General features: G+C 45.7%; 1 protein-coding gene across 1 annotated transcript in view; it reads right to left on the bottom strand.

Annotated features, from left to right (window-relative positions):
- Positions 1-553: 553 nt before the first annotated feature.
- LOC142497933 (uncharacterized) overlaps positions 554-19379 on the bottom strand; it is a 37396-nt gene continuing 18570 nt past the window's right edge. The window contains exons 4-7 of the mRNA XM_075606397.1: positions 16533-16676; positions 13696-13827; positions 5596-5748; positions 554-4139 (exon numbers count right to left, since the gene is read on the bottom strand). Coding sequence (XP_075462512.1) covers positions 1006-4139; positions 5596-5748; positions 13696-13827; positions 16533-16676 — 3563 coding nt within the window. The 3' untranslated portion in view covers positions 554-1005. The remainder of the gene's footprint in view (positions 4140-5595; positions 5749-13695; positions 13828-16532; positions 16677-19379) is intronic.

Below are 19379 nucleotides of genomic sequence, written 5' to 3'. Positions count from 1 at the left end.
TATTGGGGGTGTGGGGGATCTTTTTTTTATATGTATTGAGTGAGTGTGGGGCTTTTTAAAATGTATTGAGCGAGTGTGGGGCTTTATCAAATGTATTGGGGGAGTTTGGTTATATGTATTTTGTGGGGTGGATTGAGTGAGAGGAGAGAGGAGAAGGAGTGAGTGAGAAAAGAGGGAGTAAGAATGAGAAGCAGGGGAAAGAAATACATGTGAGGTTGGGGAGCCGTGATTGAGGAAGAGGGACTGAGACGGAGGGGGAGAAATTCATGGGAAGAGGGTGGGAAATAGAGGGGACTCGTGGGGCGTGAAACGGGGGGGGGGGGCTCTCGCAATACCGCTGGGGCAGGGGGGGGGCGGATGTAAAGCTAGACCTAGGCCTGGGAAATCTGGCTGCAGCCCTGGCTACTGTATTTATCATCTAGTTCACAATTTTGACTTAATTGTTTAGAGTAGTGGAATTATCTCTAGTTTAACAAGTTTGGGAATCTAGGCGTAACAGACTCTAGCTGCTAAACAAAGGGTTATTGTATATCAATGCAATAAAAAGCAGTACTAGTTTCATCAAAGAAGAAATATTTATTATTTTAAATTATTCTTTTTATTTTATACATGACATGCGTTTTGCAGCTACTTTTCCTTCGTTTCCTCCATAATGACTGTATTATGGTTTGTATGTACAGTATCAGTAGAAGCCCAACTAATCTGCATTGGTCCAAATTTACCATTGATGGAACTTCTTCCAATTAGATGTGTACTTGCCACAGCTCAGGAGAACGTGCCAGGCTGCATCTGTATTGCAAGGCGGACCACTACCGCAGGCGATCGTTAGAAAAGCATTCATCAGTCCATATATTCACAGAATTGGTGACAGACATACAGGTAACAGACTTAATGTACAGTATAACTTAATAAACAAAGCGAGTGAAAGTTATATCAAACCAATGCTAGACACAAAAAGAAGCCCTAACAACAGATTATTATCACGATACAGCAACGTGTCAATGCTCAATTCAGCAAGCTTACGAAAATAATTATTAGGAGGATGGGTACGTTGCCAACAGGACAAAGACCAGCTTTGCTGCTCTCACTGGTAACTGAATTAGGAACAGGTTTGTAAACAGTGGTATTATTTGCTACGCTCAGGTTAGTTGTAACTGTCCCAGTAGTACGGTTCTTTGTTGAGAAGTCTCCAAAGGCAGATGCATTATTGCGGTTCAGGTTAAAATTGCTGCCATTGCCGGCACTGGAGTCAGGTGTTGGCGATCCATTGGTCCTAGAAATATTGTTGTAGTTTCCTGATGAAAAGAGACCAGGATTGTGGACATTTGTATTGTTTCTATTATCAATAATACCACTGCCATTACCTGCAGCGTGGTATCCAGCGGAGGAACTACCAGTTGCAGATCCATTGTGGTAACCTGGTACAGCCAGACTGTTATTTCCAGAGCCATAAATGCAACTACCATTGCCATTGCCAGAATTGGGTGAGGTTAGGGTCGTGTTATTGTCCCCGTAATGGTGTCCAGAGCCACTGGGATGAGATGTGGAAGATCCATTGGAACTAGAACCATTAATGTAATGTCCTGATGAGGAAGCTCCTGGGTGTTTTCCAGCACCAACTATAGCACTGCTGTTACCAGTACTGTGAGAACCTGTCATGGAGCCAACATATTCTGACCTATTGTGGTATCCTGTCGTGGTCAGGTTCCGATTATAAACACTGCTGTTATCATGAGAACCATAAATTATACTGCCATTGCCAGAATTGTATGAGGTTAGGGTCGTGTTATTGTCCCCGTAATGGTGTCCAGAGCCACTGGGATGAGATGTGGAAGATCCATTGGAACTAGAACCCTTAATGTAATGTCCTGATGAGGAGGCTCCTGGGTGTTTTCCAGTACCAACTATAGCACTGCTGTTACCAGTACTATGAGAACCTGTCATGGAGCCAACATATTCCGACCTATTGTGGTATCCTGGGGTGGTCAGGTTCCGATTATAAACACTGCTGTTATCATGAGAACCATAAATTATACTGCCATTGCCAGAATTGTATGAGGTTAGGGTCGTGTTATTGTCCCCGTAATGGTGTCCAGAGCCACTGGGATGAGATGTGGAAGATCCATTGGAACTAGAACCATTAATGTAATGTCCTGATGAGGAGGCTCCTGGGTTATTTACAGTACCAACTATAGCACTGCTGTTACCAGTACTGTGAGAACCTGTCATGGAGCCAACATATTCCGACCTATTGTGGTATCCTGAGGTGGTCAGGTTCCGATTATAAACACTGCTGTTATCATGAGAACCATAAATTATACTGCCATTGCCAGAATTGTATGAGGTTAGGGTCGTGTTATTGTCCCCGTAATGGTGTCCAGAGCCACTGGGATGAGATGTGGAAGATCCATTGGAACTAGAACCATTAATGTAATGTCCTGATGAGGAGGCTCCTGGGTTATTTCCAGTACCAACTATAGCACTGCTGTTACCAGTACTGTGATAACCTGTCATGGAGCCAACATATTCCAACCTATTGTGGTATCCTGGGGTGGTCAGGTTCCGATTATAAACACTGCTGTTATCATGAGAACCATAAATTATACTGCCATTGCCAGAATTGTATGAGGTTAGGGTCATGTTATTGTCCCCGTAATGGTGTCCAGAGCCACTGGGATGAGATGTGGAAGATCCATTGGAACTAGAACCATTAATGTAATGTCCTGATGAGGAAGCTCCTGGGTGTTTTCCAGTACCAACTATAGCACTGCTGTTACCAGTACTGTGAGAACCTGTCATGGAGCCAACATATTCTGACCTATTGTGGTATCCTGTCGTGGTCAGGTTCCGATTATAAACACTGCTGTTATCATGAGAACCATAAATTATACTGCCATTGCCAGAATTGTATAAGGTTAGGGTCGTGTTATTGTCCCCGTAATGGTGTCCAGAGCCACTGGGATGAGATGTGGAAGATCCATTGGAACTAGAACCCTTAATGTAATGTCCTGATGAGGAGGCTCCTGGGTGTTTTCCAGTACCAACTATAGCACTGCTGTTACCAGTACTGTGAGAACCTGTCATGGAGCCAACATATTCCGACCTATTGTGGTATCCTGGGGTGGTCAGGTTCCGATTATAAACACTGCTGTTATCATGAGAACCATAAATTATACTGCCATTGCCAGAATTGTATGAGGTTAGGGTCATGTTATTGTCCCCGTAATGGTGTCCAGAGCCACTGGGATGAGATGTGGAAGAACTATTGAAACCATTGTAGACATTTGTATTGGTTGAAATACCAGGGACACTGCTGCCATTGTTAGTAACGTGGTATAATGTTGGAATGCTGCCAAGTGCAGATCCATTGTGGTATCCTAGTGACGTCAGATTATAAACACTATCGTGGTTAATAGAGTTATCGTTAATGCTTCCATTTCCAGTGCTGGGTTTCCTCTGTGTAATTATGCCTGGATTGTTAATGCTTCCATTTACACCAGAGCTGTTAACCCTGTGGTCGCTTACATTATTGTTGTGCAGGGTGGAAGAGTTATGAGAAATAGAGCCATTGATATAGTTACCTTGTGAAGAAAGGCCCGGGCTGTATACAATTGTGTGGTTTTCCTTACCAAGAATACTGCTGCCATTGGTTGTAGCATGTTGTCCAGTTGGGGATGCAGTTGCACCATCGTTGTCCCCTAAACCATAAATAATGCTGTGGTTGTTAGCACTGGTGTTACCTGGGGAGGTCATGATAGGATTTCTACTGGTGCCATAATCACTGTTGTTATTGCTGTTACTGCTGTGAGAAGTGGATGTAAAATCACTATTAGGGTTATGACTGCTGCCACCCTTGTATCCTGTTTTAATGGTGTTGCTGTCAATAATGGCAGTATCGTATTCTTGCTGTTGGACACCTAATGAGGTTCCAGGGCTGCCTGCTTGATTGGGTGGGGTGTTTTCGGCCTGGAGACCACCCTCCAATTGGAAATTGGGCACTGTAAATTTGGTGTTACACAGGTTTTCAGTGCAACATTGTACCGTTGCACTTTCCAACCTCTGCAGAAGCTTCAGGACTGAGCTGTTGCACATAGCAGGTGTGGCACACCCTTTAATCACCGTAGGCACGAAATTTCCATCTACGGAGAGACAGGGAACACGGTTAGATAGCATTTAATCCAGCACAGGGGTCAGAGCTATGAAATCAGCATATTGTAGCGTTCTCTGCTCAGTGGCATTTTCTAATCAGTCTTTAATTATTCAATCTCGTCTGTCTCGTCCCAGTATCAATGTACATAACAATGGCTTGAAACATTACCTCTCCCAGCACCTATACGAGACATACTCGTATTTTCTCCATTTGACCTTTTTTCATACATTTGATTCTCAGTGTTCTATTTATTAGTCCCTTATTAAAGATGAGTTAATTCGCTCTTTAATTAGGGTTTCTAAAGTGATTAGTAATATATGCCTCTCTTGTTTTTTAGTTGCTTAGTTATTTCTTCTTTTGTAGCAGTATTTTCCTATAGCTGCTTTTGTTTTTAGTAGAGATGGGCATTTTTTTTTGCGCATTTGGATCCGCAGCAGATCGGTCGGATCCTTTAGTCCACGGATTTCAGCGAATCGCGATTTGCAGATTTTTTATTATTATTCCCAATACACTCCGCGAATTCCGCAGGGTGGATTTGTACAATCCAATCCGCAGATTCAGCAATGCGTTGGTGGATTGTATCCGTTGGTGGATTTTGATGAATCCACATGGATTGAAACCGCCCAAATCCATTTGCAGATTTAACACCACGAAACGGATTTTGGGGGTAAGATCAGCGAAAATCCGAGAAACGGATTTGGTCTGACTCTCCCATCTCTAGTTATTACTACTGGATACATTAGTGTCAGTGCATTATCTTCCTCTTTATTGGCCATGTCTGCGTGGTGATACGGACTATAAGAGGAACAGTCTCCCTGAGGATAGTTCTCTGATGAGGCTCCGAACAGAGTGAAACGCGTAGGGCGATTGGACTATCCCATAGAATGGACTTGCACATAGCTGATTGGCTGCTCTGGTCCCAAGCGAAAGGACTCTCTCCCCATTCCAGCTGTGACATCATCGGACTGCGCAGACCCGCAGACACCAGCTAGGCAGATTGAGAGATGGAGTTCCACAAGGATCCATCATTCTTTCATCATTACTTTATTCACACCTTCTTTTATATAAACGTCTCTACCTTTTGTTTTTGCATACATTTGGCGTTTTCCGTACCCTGCCCCATCTGGACTATGCCATTGATCAAGAGATTTATCTCTCTACGCCTGTGATGATCTCATAGCATGTGAGTTGGAAACCTCCTATTTTTGTATTTTGCTCGACCTCCTTTTCCCTTCAGTTTTGATCCTCTGAACTATATTGTATTTTTTTTATTTTTTATATCCCCTGGTATCGTTGCGCTTTCTTATCTGCACCACGAGACAGGGTATGACGGAGATTTTTGTGTTAATGCCTTCATTTTTCCAACACAATGAATGCATTGCCCTGGTCTCTCCTGCATCGATATCAAGAAATAGGAAGCAGGACAGCTAAGGCAGAGGAATTACCTTTCCTGTTCATGCCTGAAACCTCCAGGCAGGATGTGAGGGGTCCGGAGCACTGCACCGTGCTGTTGTCGTCTGCGGAACATCCTTGGCCATTGAAGGAGCTGCAGCTGTAACATTCTACTCCATTGGGTGAGCTGTCCTCCTCCACAAGCTCTGGAAATCAATGGAAGTTATAAAAGGGAAAACGAGGTCATATTACTGGGCTTTTGGTGTTGGTTATTGAACATCAGTGGTCTACAATACAACATTTAGCAGGAGAAAACAGCCACCGGCCATCGGCAGTGAAGTGTGAACAGAAGATGATGTGCAAATCTAATCCAGCAGTCAAAACGAATACAACTTAATCCATTCTTTCATCTCTAACAGTGCTGTACACATGAGATGAAGGGACCTGAAGTGACCAGAGTGGTACTCGTCCACGTGTTTCTATTGGCACTGAGTCTGCTTTTGAAGATACAATATTTGCTTGCAACGTTTGGCTGGGGCTGCTGCTGCTGTGCCAGTCGTAGCGAATGCCCCGTTACTCTGTGACGGGTTTTATAATATTAAGGAGAGCGCTTGTTTAATTACACTGACTGTAATTTAGTTTGATTTATCAAAGTTTTCTGGTTGCCAAATCTGTGCAATACTAGTGAAGAATACAGCACCATAATGTACCCATGGAAAATATGGCACAGATTTGCATTATTATAGTAGTTTGCTGGTGCTAGGTATCAAGCCTGGCATTTACCTATGATACCCACATTATGTTCTGTATCTAAGCTTTTAGTACCAATCATATATGAAGACTTGACCTGTTCCTACATTGTTTCTTTGCAGAATACTTGTGGGTAATATAATATAATCAAAGCCTCACGTGTCACAAAATCCACCTAAACATATCTGTATTTTAAATATAAAATACATTTAAAAAACACATAGCAGATGCGCATGCGCGACAGCGGACTGAATGGCTGCTTGAACCTTCAGCTCCGCTCCCAGCCGGCACTAAAAAATCAATAAATGCGCTAAAACCTCACCAAATCTAAAGAAAATTGCCCACATAGCCCGCTGATACCCCCAAGATGTCAAAGGGAACAAGATCAAAGCGCCCCTCCACAGTGATGACGGACTATTATAGCAAGGGGGATCAGCCACGCGCCCGCAGCCAAGAGGGCCTCCCGCTAAGCGGCTCCGACTCGGAGGGAGAGGGGGAGAATGATAACGGCAACAGAAATATGCGGAGACGCGACATGCAGGAATTCTGCGCGGACATTAAGAGATGCCTGCAAGCCGAGGTGGCGTCCCTAAGAGCAGACATAAGCAGTATAGGGGCCAGAACTGACTCCTTGGAAAGGAAACTGGACACTACGGTGAAAGCACTCCATAGAACAGATAAACAATTGGCCCAAGTAAAGGACACTATCCAGGACATTCTAGATAAGCAGGAGGACTCAGAAAATTGGGAGAGAAGAAATAATATGAGGATACGGGGGGTCCCAGAAGAGGAGACCGACCCAGAAGATTTCATGGCCCGGTGGCTGACCCAGCTGATGCCGGACAAAACGTCCCAGGAGCTGCACCTGGATCGCTGCCACAGGGCCCTGAGATCCAGGCCACAACCGGGAGACCCCCCGCGGGATATCATCGCCCGCTTCCATTTCTTCAGAATAAAAGAACTGTTTGCCCAACTGACCCGTAATAACCCGTCCTTTGAGTCACACAAGATCCAAGTTTTCCAGGACATTTCCCCCACCACGTTGCTGAAAAGAAAGCAACTTACCCCAATCACCAGGATCCTCAGGGACGAAGGGGTTAAATACCGCTGGATCTTCCCTTTCGGGCTCCTGGTGTCCAGAAATGGGGCATCCACCACAATAAAGAAAGCTGAGGATGGAGGAGCCTTTCTTACAAAACTGGGCTTGCAAGATAAAATCACGGAGGAAGTGGCGGGAAACAGAGCAGCCCCAGATCCAACATGGCGGGAGGCAGGAAGAACCAACAAAAACAACCAAGCCCGCAGCCCACGGTAAATGGCCAAATAAAGAATTAATGTTCCTCCACAGTTACAGTTGACCCTACCTCTTAGTTAGCCAAAGATGCCCACGAAAACCCCACCAGGAGCCCTCTCATGGCTGCGCACCCCACCCCCCCCCCCCCCCCACGGCATTCGCATCGCAACCCAGCAGAGACAAGGTCCTGATCTCCCACAGCATCACTGCACCACTTGCCTGTATCCCCGACGGCAGCAGAAGAGGAATAGCGGCCATCTTGGACCAGCTCCGGAGCCCAACTGAGAAGGGGCGGCAGCAGATGACGTCAGCAGGAAGGAGGCAGCGCCTCACGCGAGAGGTACGCGATCGAGGCGCCACATCCAAGATGGCGGCAGTCGTACCAAACCGGAAGAGGCGGGAGCAAGAACAAGATCCCGGAAGCGGCCCAGCAATCCAGCATCACAAGGCACCGAAGGGAGATTGTGGACAACAGTAGCACAACACACACTAACAGAGCGGCGCAGGGGGATTAAGATACAGGGCCCCGCAAGGTAAAGCAGGGAGTTAGAGCGGAGGGCAGCAGAAAGTGGAAGGAGCCTGCTGAGGGGAGGAGGAGGAGAGGGGAGGGAGCAGGGGGGGAGGGAGGTAAAAGTTGGAGGGCACACAGAAGCAACAGACAACAACGGAATACTTGTAAGTTAGGAAGTGGAGATGCCAATGTAGAAACCTGCAAAGGGAGCGACAACATAGGCACGAGAGGGGAGATGGGGAGGTTCAGAGATAGGTCCAGACGGACAGATACCTCTGGGGGGCAATTAAGCTAAGAGCAGCTAATTTGAACTAAATTAAAGCTTTGAACTAAAAGGGAAGGGATTATACCTACAGGATGTAGCAGATAGCTTAAGCTCAGCAGGCAATATGAGGGGCGTCACAAATATAGAGGAAAAGGGGTCAAGTTGTGGAAAGTTATGATTACATGGTCAGCTTTGGGTTTGTTCTCACATTAGAGGTTTTACGCAGACTATCTCACATGCGAACTTTAACGAGATCCAAGTTAGGACTAATAAAGTTGATATTTAGACGGCTGGGACGGCGGTCCTATAGTCGCCGTGTGTGTCTACCCTCGGGCTGGGGCAGCTGCCCTAGAACCTGAGGAAGCCCTGGGGAAGAGGTGGGGTGACACGGCCCTCTGGAGAAAGAAGGAGATGGAGGGCGTGCTCCAGAGACCCACCGACCCACAGGCAAGGGAGAGAAAGTGGTACTATGCCGCTGACCACTCTCCCAAGTTGATATGTGTTTTATATGTGTTCTTTTTCTTCCCTCATGTATCCCACGTACCTATTGTGTCCAACCTCCCCCACACTGTCTCCTTCACAAGTGGTCCACCGCCGAAGCCCCGCACAGAGCTGAGTACTGCAGAGGTACAGAAGCAGCACCGTAGCGGTTCGATACACCCAAGAGCAACACTAAGAATACAAGGTCAGTACCCCGCACCAACATGCCTCTAACATTTATATCCCACAACACTAAGGGACTAAACTCCCCATGCAAACGAAGGATAGCACTCACTGATTACAAAAAAAAGGGAGCAGATTTCATCCTTCTCCAGGAAACGCATTTCAGTACCACTAGCGCTCCCAAATACTTCGATAAACAATATAACCAAGTATTCCTATCCTCCGTCCTAGAAAAGAAGCGGGGTGTAGCAATCCTAGTTCATAATAGGGTAGGCCTAATAGTAAATAAAGTAAAGAAGGACCGAGAGGGCAGGTTTCTGATGCTCGTAGGATCCATAAATGCAGTACCCATAACAATAGCCACGCTGTATGCCCCTAATACCCATGAGGCAGAATTCTTTAAGAAGACATTCGGCGTCATAAAAAAATTCAGTGAAGGAGCCTTAATCCTAGGGGGGGACTTCAACGTGGCTATGAACATAACTCTGGATCGCTCAGGGCCTCACAAACACAAAGCCAATCCCAGATCTTCCGCGCTAGAGCAAGAATTAAAAGACCTCCAGCTAGTGGACGCATGGCGAGAAACCCACCCACTAGAAAAACTTTACACCTTCTACTCACACCCACACGACTCATTTAGCAGAATCGATTACTTCTTTGTGTCTAGTAGACTGGTCTCCGCGGTCACCCATACGGAGATCCATGATATTTCATGGTCAGACCACGCACCGATCGAGCTAAGGTGCACGCAGATAGGGCTGGAAAGGCCAAGAGCAAACTGGAAACTAAATGACTCCCTTCTAAAGATCCCAGACCTTGAGAGAAAGATCAAAGAGGAGATTAAAAACTTCTTCAGGGAGAATAAAGATAGCGTTGACTCACATATAACCCTCTGGGAGGCACATAAAGCAACACTGAGGGGGGTTTTGATTAGCATGGGAGCCCGCAAGAAAAAAGAGCGCAACGCAAAAATTATTAAGGTGCAAGCAGAGCTAAAGCAGCACTGGGAACAACATAGAGGGTTACCCAATGCAGCGACCCTGCAACAAATAAAGGACACCCAGATTAAACTAAACCTTCTGCTCACTTCCCAGGCTGAGAAAGCGTTAAGTTGGTCAAAGAGAAGATTCTTCGAGAAAGCAAACAAACCAGATACCTTACTAGCCAATATGATTAATTCCAAAACACGCAATTATAATATTCAAGCGTTACGGCGAGAATCAGGGGAAATTACCGCGAACCCCAAACAAATTGTAAGGGAATTCAAAGACTTCTACGCAAAACTATACGACGGAGACAAAGTAGCTAGATCTCCAGCGAACAAGGAGGCCCTGGTGAATTTTCTGGATAGCTCAAATATACCCTGCTTGAGCGGGGTGGACAGAGAGGTGATGGGTAGAGATTTTACAATGGAGGAAATATCGGAGGTTATGAAAAACCTGAAAACCTCTAAAGCCCCGGGCCCCGACGGGTACTCGAACCTTTACTACAAAAAATTTAGAAAACAACTAGCCCCTTATCTACTCCGTATGTTCAACCAAGTGCTGAACGGCTCCCAGTTCCCTAGCCAAATGCTCCAAGCGTCCATCTCAGTAATACACAAGACAGGGAAAGACCCACAGGACTGTAAAAGCTATAGACCTATATCCCTAATTAATTCGGACATCAAAATTTACTCTAAATTGTTGGCCAATAGATTGAGTCTTATCCTACCCAGACTGGTGCACCCAGATCAAGTCGGGTTTATCCAGGGTCGGCAAGCTTCAGATAATACCCGACGGATTATTGATCTGATAGAAATAGCCAATCATAAAGACATACCAGTTATGGCGCTCAGTCTGGATGCGGAAAAAGCGTTTGACAGGATAGACTGGCCATACTTGGAAGCCACGCTTGGAGCGTTCGGAATGGGTGACAAATTAACAAAAGCTATATTTGCGCTATATTCGACCCCGTCGGCTAGGGTTACCCACCAGGGATTCGCTTCGGAACCCTTCCAAATTAAGAGTGGTACGCGACAGGGATGCCCGCTCTCCCCCCTCCTCTTTGCATTGTGTATGGAGCCGCTGGCGGCTCAGATACGGGATAGTAAAGACATCTCAGGTATTGCCATCGGAAACCAGACGCATAAGGTGGCACTCTATGCGGATGATGTATTCCTGACAATATCCAGGCCCCTCACCTCCTTGCCAAACCTGCTCGATCTGCTGGGACGTTTCAATAGGGTCTCCGGGTTCAAAATCAATCAGAGCAAATCGGAGGCTATTAACATAAACCTCCCTAAACACGTAGAAAAACTAATTGCCCTTAACTTCAATTTCCGCTGGCAAAAACAGCAAATTAAATATTTGGGGGTCAATATCACGCGGACATATAATACAATTGGCCAAGCTAACTACCCGCGGCTGATACGGACCTTGAGAGAGGATCTCCATAGGTGGGCCAAAAATAAAATCTCATGGATTGGCAAAATTCACTGCGTAAAAATGAACTTGCTCCCTCGCCTCTTGTATCTCTTTCAAACACTCCCAGGGCCGTTAAGTTTGAAGGAAACTCTCTCCCTCCAAACTGAGATAGATAAGTTTATCTGGGGAGGCAAAAAGGCGAGAGTGAGAAAACAGATAATGCGCACACAAACGGGGGCGGGAGGGCTAGCGGTACCTTGTTTGTTGTCATACTATCGAGCGGCCCAATTATGTCAAATTGTGCAATGGCACACTAACCCCGACTCTAAAAGGTGGGTCGCGTTGGAACGAGAGGCATGCTCCCCATTGGAACTAGAGCACCTGATTTGGTACCCTAAGAAGGTGCGCAATAGCACCAAACTGCCGCTATCCTCAATGACCAACTCGCTATTAATCTGGGAAAGCACAAGGCTCAAATATGGCCTGACCAGCAGGGCATCGGGCATGACACCAATTAGGAATAACCCCCTCTTTGCTCCGGGCCAGTCCAGCATAGAATTCTCTATCTGGAAACAAAATAACATAAAGCGATTGATTGATCTGGAGGGAAGACAAGGAATAAAAATCTTCGAAATAGTCAAATCAGACTTCCATATCCCCAATGCCGAGCTCTTTAGGTACCTCCAGATCAGGGCGTTCTATCAAAAAGTTCTGCCAAAATCCCCTATGACAAATTTCGAAAAGCTCTGTCGATCAGGGACATCCACGGTGAGACTCACATCGCAGATGTATAAAGAAGTGACCGGTTCTAGCACGACAGTAAAGGACAAAACCAGATATATGACCCAATGGGAAACAGACCTAGGAGAGGAGTTGGAGGTAGAGGACTGGACAAAGATAGTGACGGCGACCTCCAAAAGTTCAATGTGCACGACCTTAAGGGAGAACGCATATAAGGTAATGATGCGCTGGTATCACACTCCCACAAAATTAGCTAAATTTCTGCCCAGTTACTCCCCATTGTGTCCACGACAATGTGGACAGCAGGCAGACTTGTTACACATGCTGTGGTCCTGCCCCAAAATCGTCCCAGTCTGGGACTCAATTAAAGAGTGGTTGAACATTATCACAGGTAAACCCGTCCCATTAGATCCATGGCTGTTCCTCCTGAACAGACCAGCAGTCGGGTTCACTAAAGGAGAAAATAAGTTAATAGCTCACTTTGCTATGGCGATGAGGGGGGAGACTGCAGCACGCTGGAAACAGAACATAATTCCCTCAATCCCAAATATTAGACATAGAATTTGGACGGTATGCCAGATGGAAATGCTGACAAGCTTGGTAAATGACACTGGCGAAAATTTTGAAAAAGTCTGGGCACCATGGTTAGCCCAGAAAGAAATCCAGGGAGTGGAGAGGACCTCAATTTGGCTTTGATAGGGACAAATGCGTTCTCCCGTGAGGAAGTGCTCAACGGTAGAACCCGTACCACACTTAGACGCACGCAGCGCCCCCTCCCCGCCCCCCCCCCCCCACACTCCAAAACCCCGCCGGCCCCAAGTGGGACCTAAAAGAAAATGAGAGAGACAAACTAGTCAAAAGTTAGAGGTCCTACGGGGTATGCACAAAGTCCTCAGACGCAGAGAACCAGCATGAGAGAGGCAGAGGCGGAATCACGGAAGGAGACCCCCCGAACTCTCCCCCCCCCCCTCTTTCTCTTCTTCTCCCCCTCTTTTTGTCTGTCTCTCCCCTCCGACTTCTGGCCGGAGTCCCCCCCCCTATCTGTCTGTCCGTCTACCCCGTATGTCCAAAACCCTCTACCCAATTACAAAGTTGAATGTCACATGCAGTAAGCTGATACTGTTTGTTCTTATAAGCCTTTTTACTGTATGCATATTATGTACTGAACAAAACAATAAAAAAATATAAGTTGAAAAAAAAAAAAAAACACATAGCAGTGACCAAGCTCAGCTTAATGACGGGGCCGTTGGTGCCTCTGCAGTTTGTGTTTGTCTCCCGGCCGCCAGCAGCCACGTCTTCAATGTTCTCTCCCCCTTTTTTCCCCCCTTCATTATGGGCCATGTTTACTAAGTAGTGCTAGCCATTAGAGGTATCGTGGTGCTGTAAGACACATTTCCGGTGAAAAGGCCATAGGGTGTCTTACATCATCATAAGGCGTCTTATAAATAGACGGTCAAACCTTTTGCATGAGGTCATGAACCCTGACCAGGACACAAACCACAGGTCCCTCTGAAGTCCCATTACCTGCCGCACTGTTGCAGAAGTTACTGTCGCAGCACCGCACGCCCACTGAGGCCTCCGCGCTGGAGAACTGAAGGCTTTCGGAGCACCCAGGGAGAAGGCCACATCCTTTCAGACTGGTGTCTGCGATAGCACCTGTGGGGGAAAAGGACAACAGACCGGGACAGTTACTGGCAGCCTCAGCCTGCCCGCTGATTCTTCCTCCTATGATAATATTCCCTCCCCCACCCCCCTTTCCACTTAACTCTCTGTATACAGTACGATTGACACTGTTCAGATAGAACACACACACCTCCCTACTGAACCTATATTTAGCATACAGGCAGTCCTCGGTTATCCAACACAATGCGTTACTCAAAATGGCGTTGGATAGCGAAACGTCTTAAAGCGAAACACGTTTTCCCATAGGAACACTGTTTAAATGAAAGGTTCCGTTCCTGAAGGCATGTTTAACACTAAAATACACCAAATATTTTATGCAGGCAATAATGCAGCACACACATAAATTATATAGTGTATATACTGTATTATATATATAATATAATATAAAAAATAATAATATAATATATTAGATAGTATAATATAATATCATATTATATAATATATATTATATACACAAACAACTTTGCAAAGCATTGTAAGAGCGTTGGATAATCCGTTTTGGCGTTGTAAAAATGAACATAGGTGTGCATTGCACAGCGTTGGATAAGCCATTCGTTGTAAAGCGAAGCGTTGTAAAACGAGGACTGCCTGTATTACATATCTTGTGTGGTCTTTAGCCTCCTGTCCTATAACACAATAATAACCGCAGGACAAACCTCCCCCTTGGCGAGTTCCCTTTTTTCCTGTGTTTGGAGACGGCTTAAAGAAGAACCTCTGTCCCTTTCCAACACTGTTTTGTTATTTTTATTTGTTCTAAAGATATATGATTTTCATATATTGAGCGTCCGGGAGGTTAAAATGGAGTTTTCCTCGGAGCCCAGTGCGGGTTACTACGTTAGCAGTAAGATATGCTGGGTGACTCCGTTATAAGAAACGATTAATTGAGATCAGTCCAGCACGATAAATCTTACTCCACGACTGGTACAGAGGAAAAATCCCCAGCGCGCAGCCTGTAGGGCGGGCGTTTCTCTACTCCAGGCATGCACAACTCCAGTCCTCGAGGGCCGCAAACAGGCCGGGTTTTCAGGATATCCCTACTTCAGCACAGCTGGCTCAATTAGTGGCTCGGTATGACTGAGCCACTAATTGAGCCAGCTGTGCTGAATTAGGGATATCCTGAAAATCTAGCCTGTTTGCGGCCCTCGAGGACTGGAGTTGTGCAGGCCTGCTCTACTCTGCCTCGAGTTACTATGGTTACCTCAGATGTACAGTAAGCAGGAAGGACGTGTTTAGCTGGCAAGCAACGCGCATGTTATGAGTCACGCTCATGGAGGATTCTGGGACGGATTGCTGCTTTAAGTCAGTCAGACATACAAATGTAATTATGGTATTTTTGGGGTTCTTAATTGGAAACGTTTTAGAGATCAAGAAATACGTGGTGATACTCTGTACTGTTTTATACTATTAATTTGGAGAGGGGATGGTATAATATGAGACATGAACTGCTGCTGAAAGTAAAACAGTAGCCACTTACTAATATGTTAGAAACCCCCTTACAGGTAAAACCTGCATGTTTATGCTGTGCGGATCTGTTCAGATCTGTACATTTTTATTCCATAATGCATTTGAGCTTGTGTCAAACTAATTAATTTGACAATGATTGATTGCCTTTCAATTGCTCTGTAAACACATGCTGTTCAGGGTGCTACAAAGGAAAGACAAAAAACAGCGCACACCGCACATAGGGAAGTATAACTTAGTATAATAAAATCATCGTGGAAAGGGTACGTATTCTGCATACATCAAAGTAGTTCTTTTAAACATTGGTGAGAGAAAGAAGGGGGTGAGAGAATGAATGGGGTGAGAGAGTGAATGGGGTGAGAGAATGAATGGGGTGAGAGAGTGAAGGGGGTGAGAGAGTGAAGGGGGTGAGAGAGTGAAGGGGGTGAGAGAGTGAAGAGGGCGAGAGAATGAAGGGGGCGAGATAATAAAGGGGCGAGACAATAAAGGGGTGAGATAATAAAGGGGTGAGATAATAAAGGGGTGAGATAATAAAGGGGTGAGATAATAAAAGGGTGAGATAATAAAGGGGTGAGATAATAAAGGGGTGAGATAATAAAGGGGTGAGATAATAAAGGGGTGAGATAATAAAGGGGTGAGATAATAAAGGAGTGACAGAATGAAGGGGTGACAGAATGAAGGGGTGACAGAATGAAGGGGTGACAGAATGAAGGGGTGACAGAATGAAGGGGTGACAGAATGAAGGGGTGACAGCATGAAGGGGGTGAGAAAATGATGGGGGTGAGAAAATGATGGGGGTGAGAGAATAAAGGGGAATGAGAGGAGGAAGGGGAATGAGAGGAGGAAGGGGGTTGATAGATATGGGAGTTGAGAGAATGAATGGGGGTGAGAGAATGAAGGGGGGATGAGAAAGAGGATGAAGAGGGAGAATGGGGGATAGAAAGAGGGGGTCGTGTGTGTGAGAGATGGGATTGTGTCAGATCGAGACAAGTCCCACCAACGTACAAAAGAATCACAAATCAATACATTTTTACAAATATTGGGGGGGGAGGAGGATGCAAGGCTGAGGGATCCCTTATGGTGCCAAATACCCCAGCACCGGCCATGTACAGTATATAGCACAGAGTACAGTATGTACAGTATATTGTACAGAGTAACCCAGTTGTGTAATGCTATATACAGTATGTACAGTATATGATTGTTTAGTGTCCTCTCACCAAGGCTCCCCCTGATGGTCATGTCCACACACTGCGTCTGGTCTCCTGTGCACTTCATGTCACTCATAAGGGAGCTGTCGCAGGCCTTCCCGGGGGAGATGCATCCTTTGCAGTACAAATTATTTTCAGCTGTAGCAGAACGACCTAAAACGAAGGAATATTTATATTTCATAAAATAGTCCCAACCACGGAGAGCAGAAGGAGCAAAGCACAGAGCACTCGTTCAACCTAAGGCTGCGGCCATAGAGGGTGAGGAGTTCCCAGCCGCGCTGACGCTGAGGCTCGCCTGCTGAAAACTGCGCGATTTCATGCCCATGCAGCCGAGCCAGCGGGCGCGATCGGAGGCGGGGGGAGACTGAGGGAGGCGGGGCAGTGACGTCGCTGGGCCAATCGCCCGCGATGCACCAACGTCACGGCGCCGACGTCACGGCGCCGTGACGGTGACGCTGCTCCGCGCTGATTGGATGTTTTCAGCCGACAGCGCGCTGAAAAACAGCTTGGCTGTCGGCTGAAAAATCCAGCGCCTCCGCACGCCTGCGGACGCTCGCGTGAGCCCCCTCTCAAGGCATCCTCATTGAGGATGCAGGGGCTCAGCGCGGAGCATCCGCACGGCTCAGCGCGGCCTGTCCTTCTATGGACTCTGCCTAAGGGGCAACTGGACGTAGGCCTGAGAGAAGTCACCTTGTGAACTGAGGGAGAGATGAGTTATTTTGCATGCAATGTATATAATGTATAAATGGTTGGAGGGAAAATGGGAAAGGGGAAAAACCTGCTCAGCTCAAATCAAAGTTACTTCCTAGAGAGGTGCTATCAGGGTTAATACATATGTGTAGGGAGGGGAAAGAAACCAGAACCCTATGTGATGCACTCAACTCTACTAATATGAAAATAATAAAGTTTTATTAATATCTATTAAGGTAAACATAGAAAAAAGTTTAAAACCTAAACAGTGTACTTGAGAGATCCTAGGTGTGGATCTATCTTAATGGTCAGATGGCAGTGGTAATCACCTTTAAATAGCCATATAAGCTAGACTGGACTTGCAGTCAGATACAGATATAAAACACATCGCACTTGAACCTGATAGCTCAAAAAATGGACACTTAGTGAATTCCCTCAGGATAATAGTACACAAAGTGTTAATCCTAAAGTGCCATGGGGTGCAGTGATACACGGAGAGGAACACTGAAAACTTTGGGCACTGTGTAGCAATGTCAGTGTATTACACATAGCATTGGTGCCTGCACAAATGAAGTCAGTTGTGTCCCCCAGCAGGAGAAAAAAAACCCCACCCTTGTAAACAAACGATGGGGATTAGCGTGGGTGTGCAGTAAGTGTCAGTAATTACACAACCTTGATGGCCAGTATGGTGTACCAGCCGGGCATAATCAAAACCCCAGGCTGCTTACATTGACCCAAACGCTATAATCCCAGCAAACACTTCCTGTAGTGTGTTGATAACACTGCATCCACTCGTGTTAACCTATGAGCAACCTGGGTTAGATAAATCTAATCTTCCCTGTCACTTGCTAGTGGGATCCACATCTGTGGCCCACATCAAAGTTTAAACTGCCAAGTTACTAGTCTAGCTGACCGGAGAACATACTCCTGTGAGTATGTGGTACACTGAACGTCGCTATGACGTCATCCCGACGCGCGTTTCGTTCCAAAGCAAGGGAACTTCTTCGGGGGGAGGAGGCACCCTGAACTGACCTGCTTCTTATACCCTGCAGTTGCCATGGTGATCCGATGACGTGGTTTAGTGGGAGTGAACCCTCCTACCAGTCAGAGCGGTCCCTGCTGCTTCAATGCTATGCAGTTGCTTATTTCAAAGGAAACCTCGTATAAAATACAATACAGTAGGGGTTAAAATAAACTATATATTACACACACAAAGACTGTTGTTTATTTATAGGGATGAGATTAAATGACACTTCATGTTGACACGATCCAAAGGTAAGTCAATGTATCATATGCATAATGCATATATTCCATTAGGCAGTGAAAATTAACCCCGTGGTAAGTATAAAGTGGAGTTAATCCTGTCCTGATTTCTCATGGAAAGCTTAATGCTTAATGACACAAATGGTGGAATATTTTCATAGGAATGCACAAAAGTTGAAATCTTCATTTAACCCATGTGGGGATTGTGTTCCTAAAATAAAAATCCACCTTGCCTCTTTTCTTAATAAGGCATTGTCAATATCACCTCCTCGGAGCCCAAGTGATATATGTTCTATACCTTGAAAGAGGACCGATGTAATGTCCCCTTGGTGTATCAAATTGATATGGCGTGCCAACGGTGTGTCAACTTCATTCCTAATGGTGCTGGCATGTTCAAGAATTCGGCGGCGTAGTTGGCGTGACGTCTTGCCAACATACATCATGCCGCATTTACAAGTCGCCAAATAAATAACTGCAGATGTTTTACAATTAAAGAATTCCTTAATCGTATATGTTTTGGACCCATTGGAATTTCTAAACGTTTTCTGGGGGTTAATAAAGCTGCAGGCTTTACATGCCCCGCATTTAAAGGTACCCTTTGTAGTGTTTGAAAGCCAAGTTGTACTTGTCGGTGTTTTGTAATGGCTGTGTACAAGAGTATCAGACAGGTTCTTAGATCTCCTGTAGGTGATGGAGGGGGTGTCGGAAAGCACTGTCCTATATATCTCATCCTCCAACAGGATGTGCCAATGTTTATTAATTATTCCTTTTATCTCCCTCCACTGCTTGCTATATGTACCGATTATTCTTAGTGTACTTAATTCATTTTCTAGTTGTTTTTTCCCATACAGCAGCATATTGCGGTCTGAATACTTAGCACGTTTGTACGCTTTGTTGATGCAG

This window comes from Ascaphus truei, chromosome 6 (genome assembly GCF_040206685.1).
Source record: "Ascaphus truei isolate aAscTru1 chromosome 6, aAscTru1.hap1, whole genome shotgun sequence".
NCBI lineage: Eukaryota > Metazoa > Chordata > Amphibia > Anura > Ascaphidae > Ascaphus > Ascaphus truei.
The sequence above is the reverse complement of the archived record's forward strand: the minus strand, read 5'-3'. Positions and strand labels throughout refer to the sequence as shown.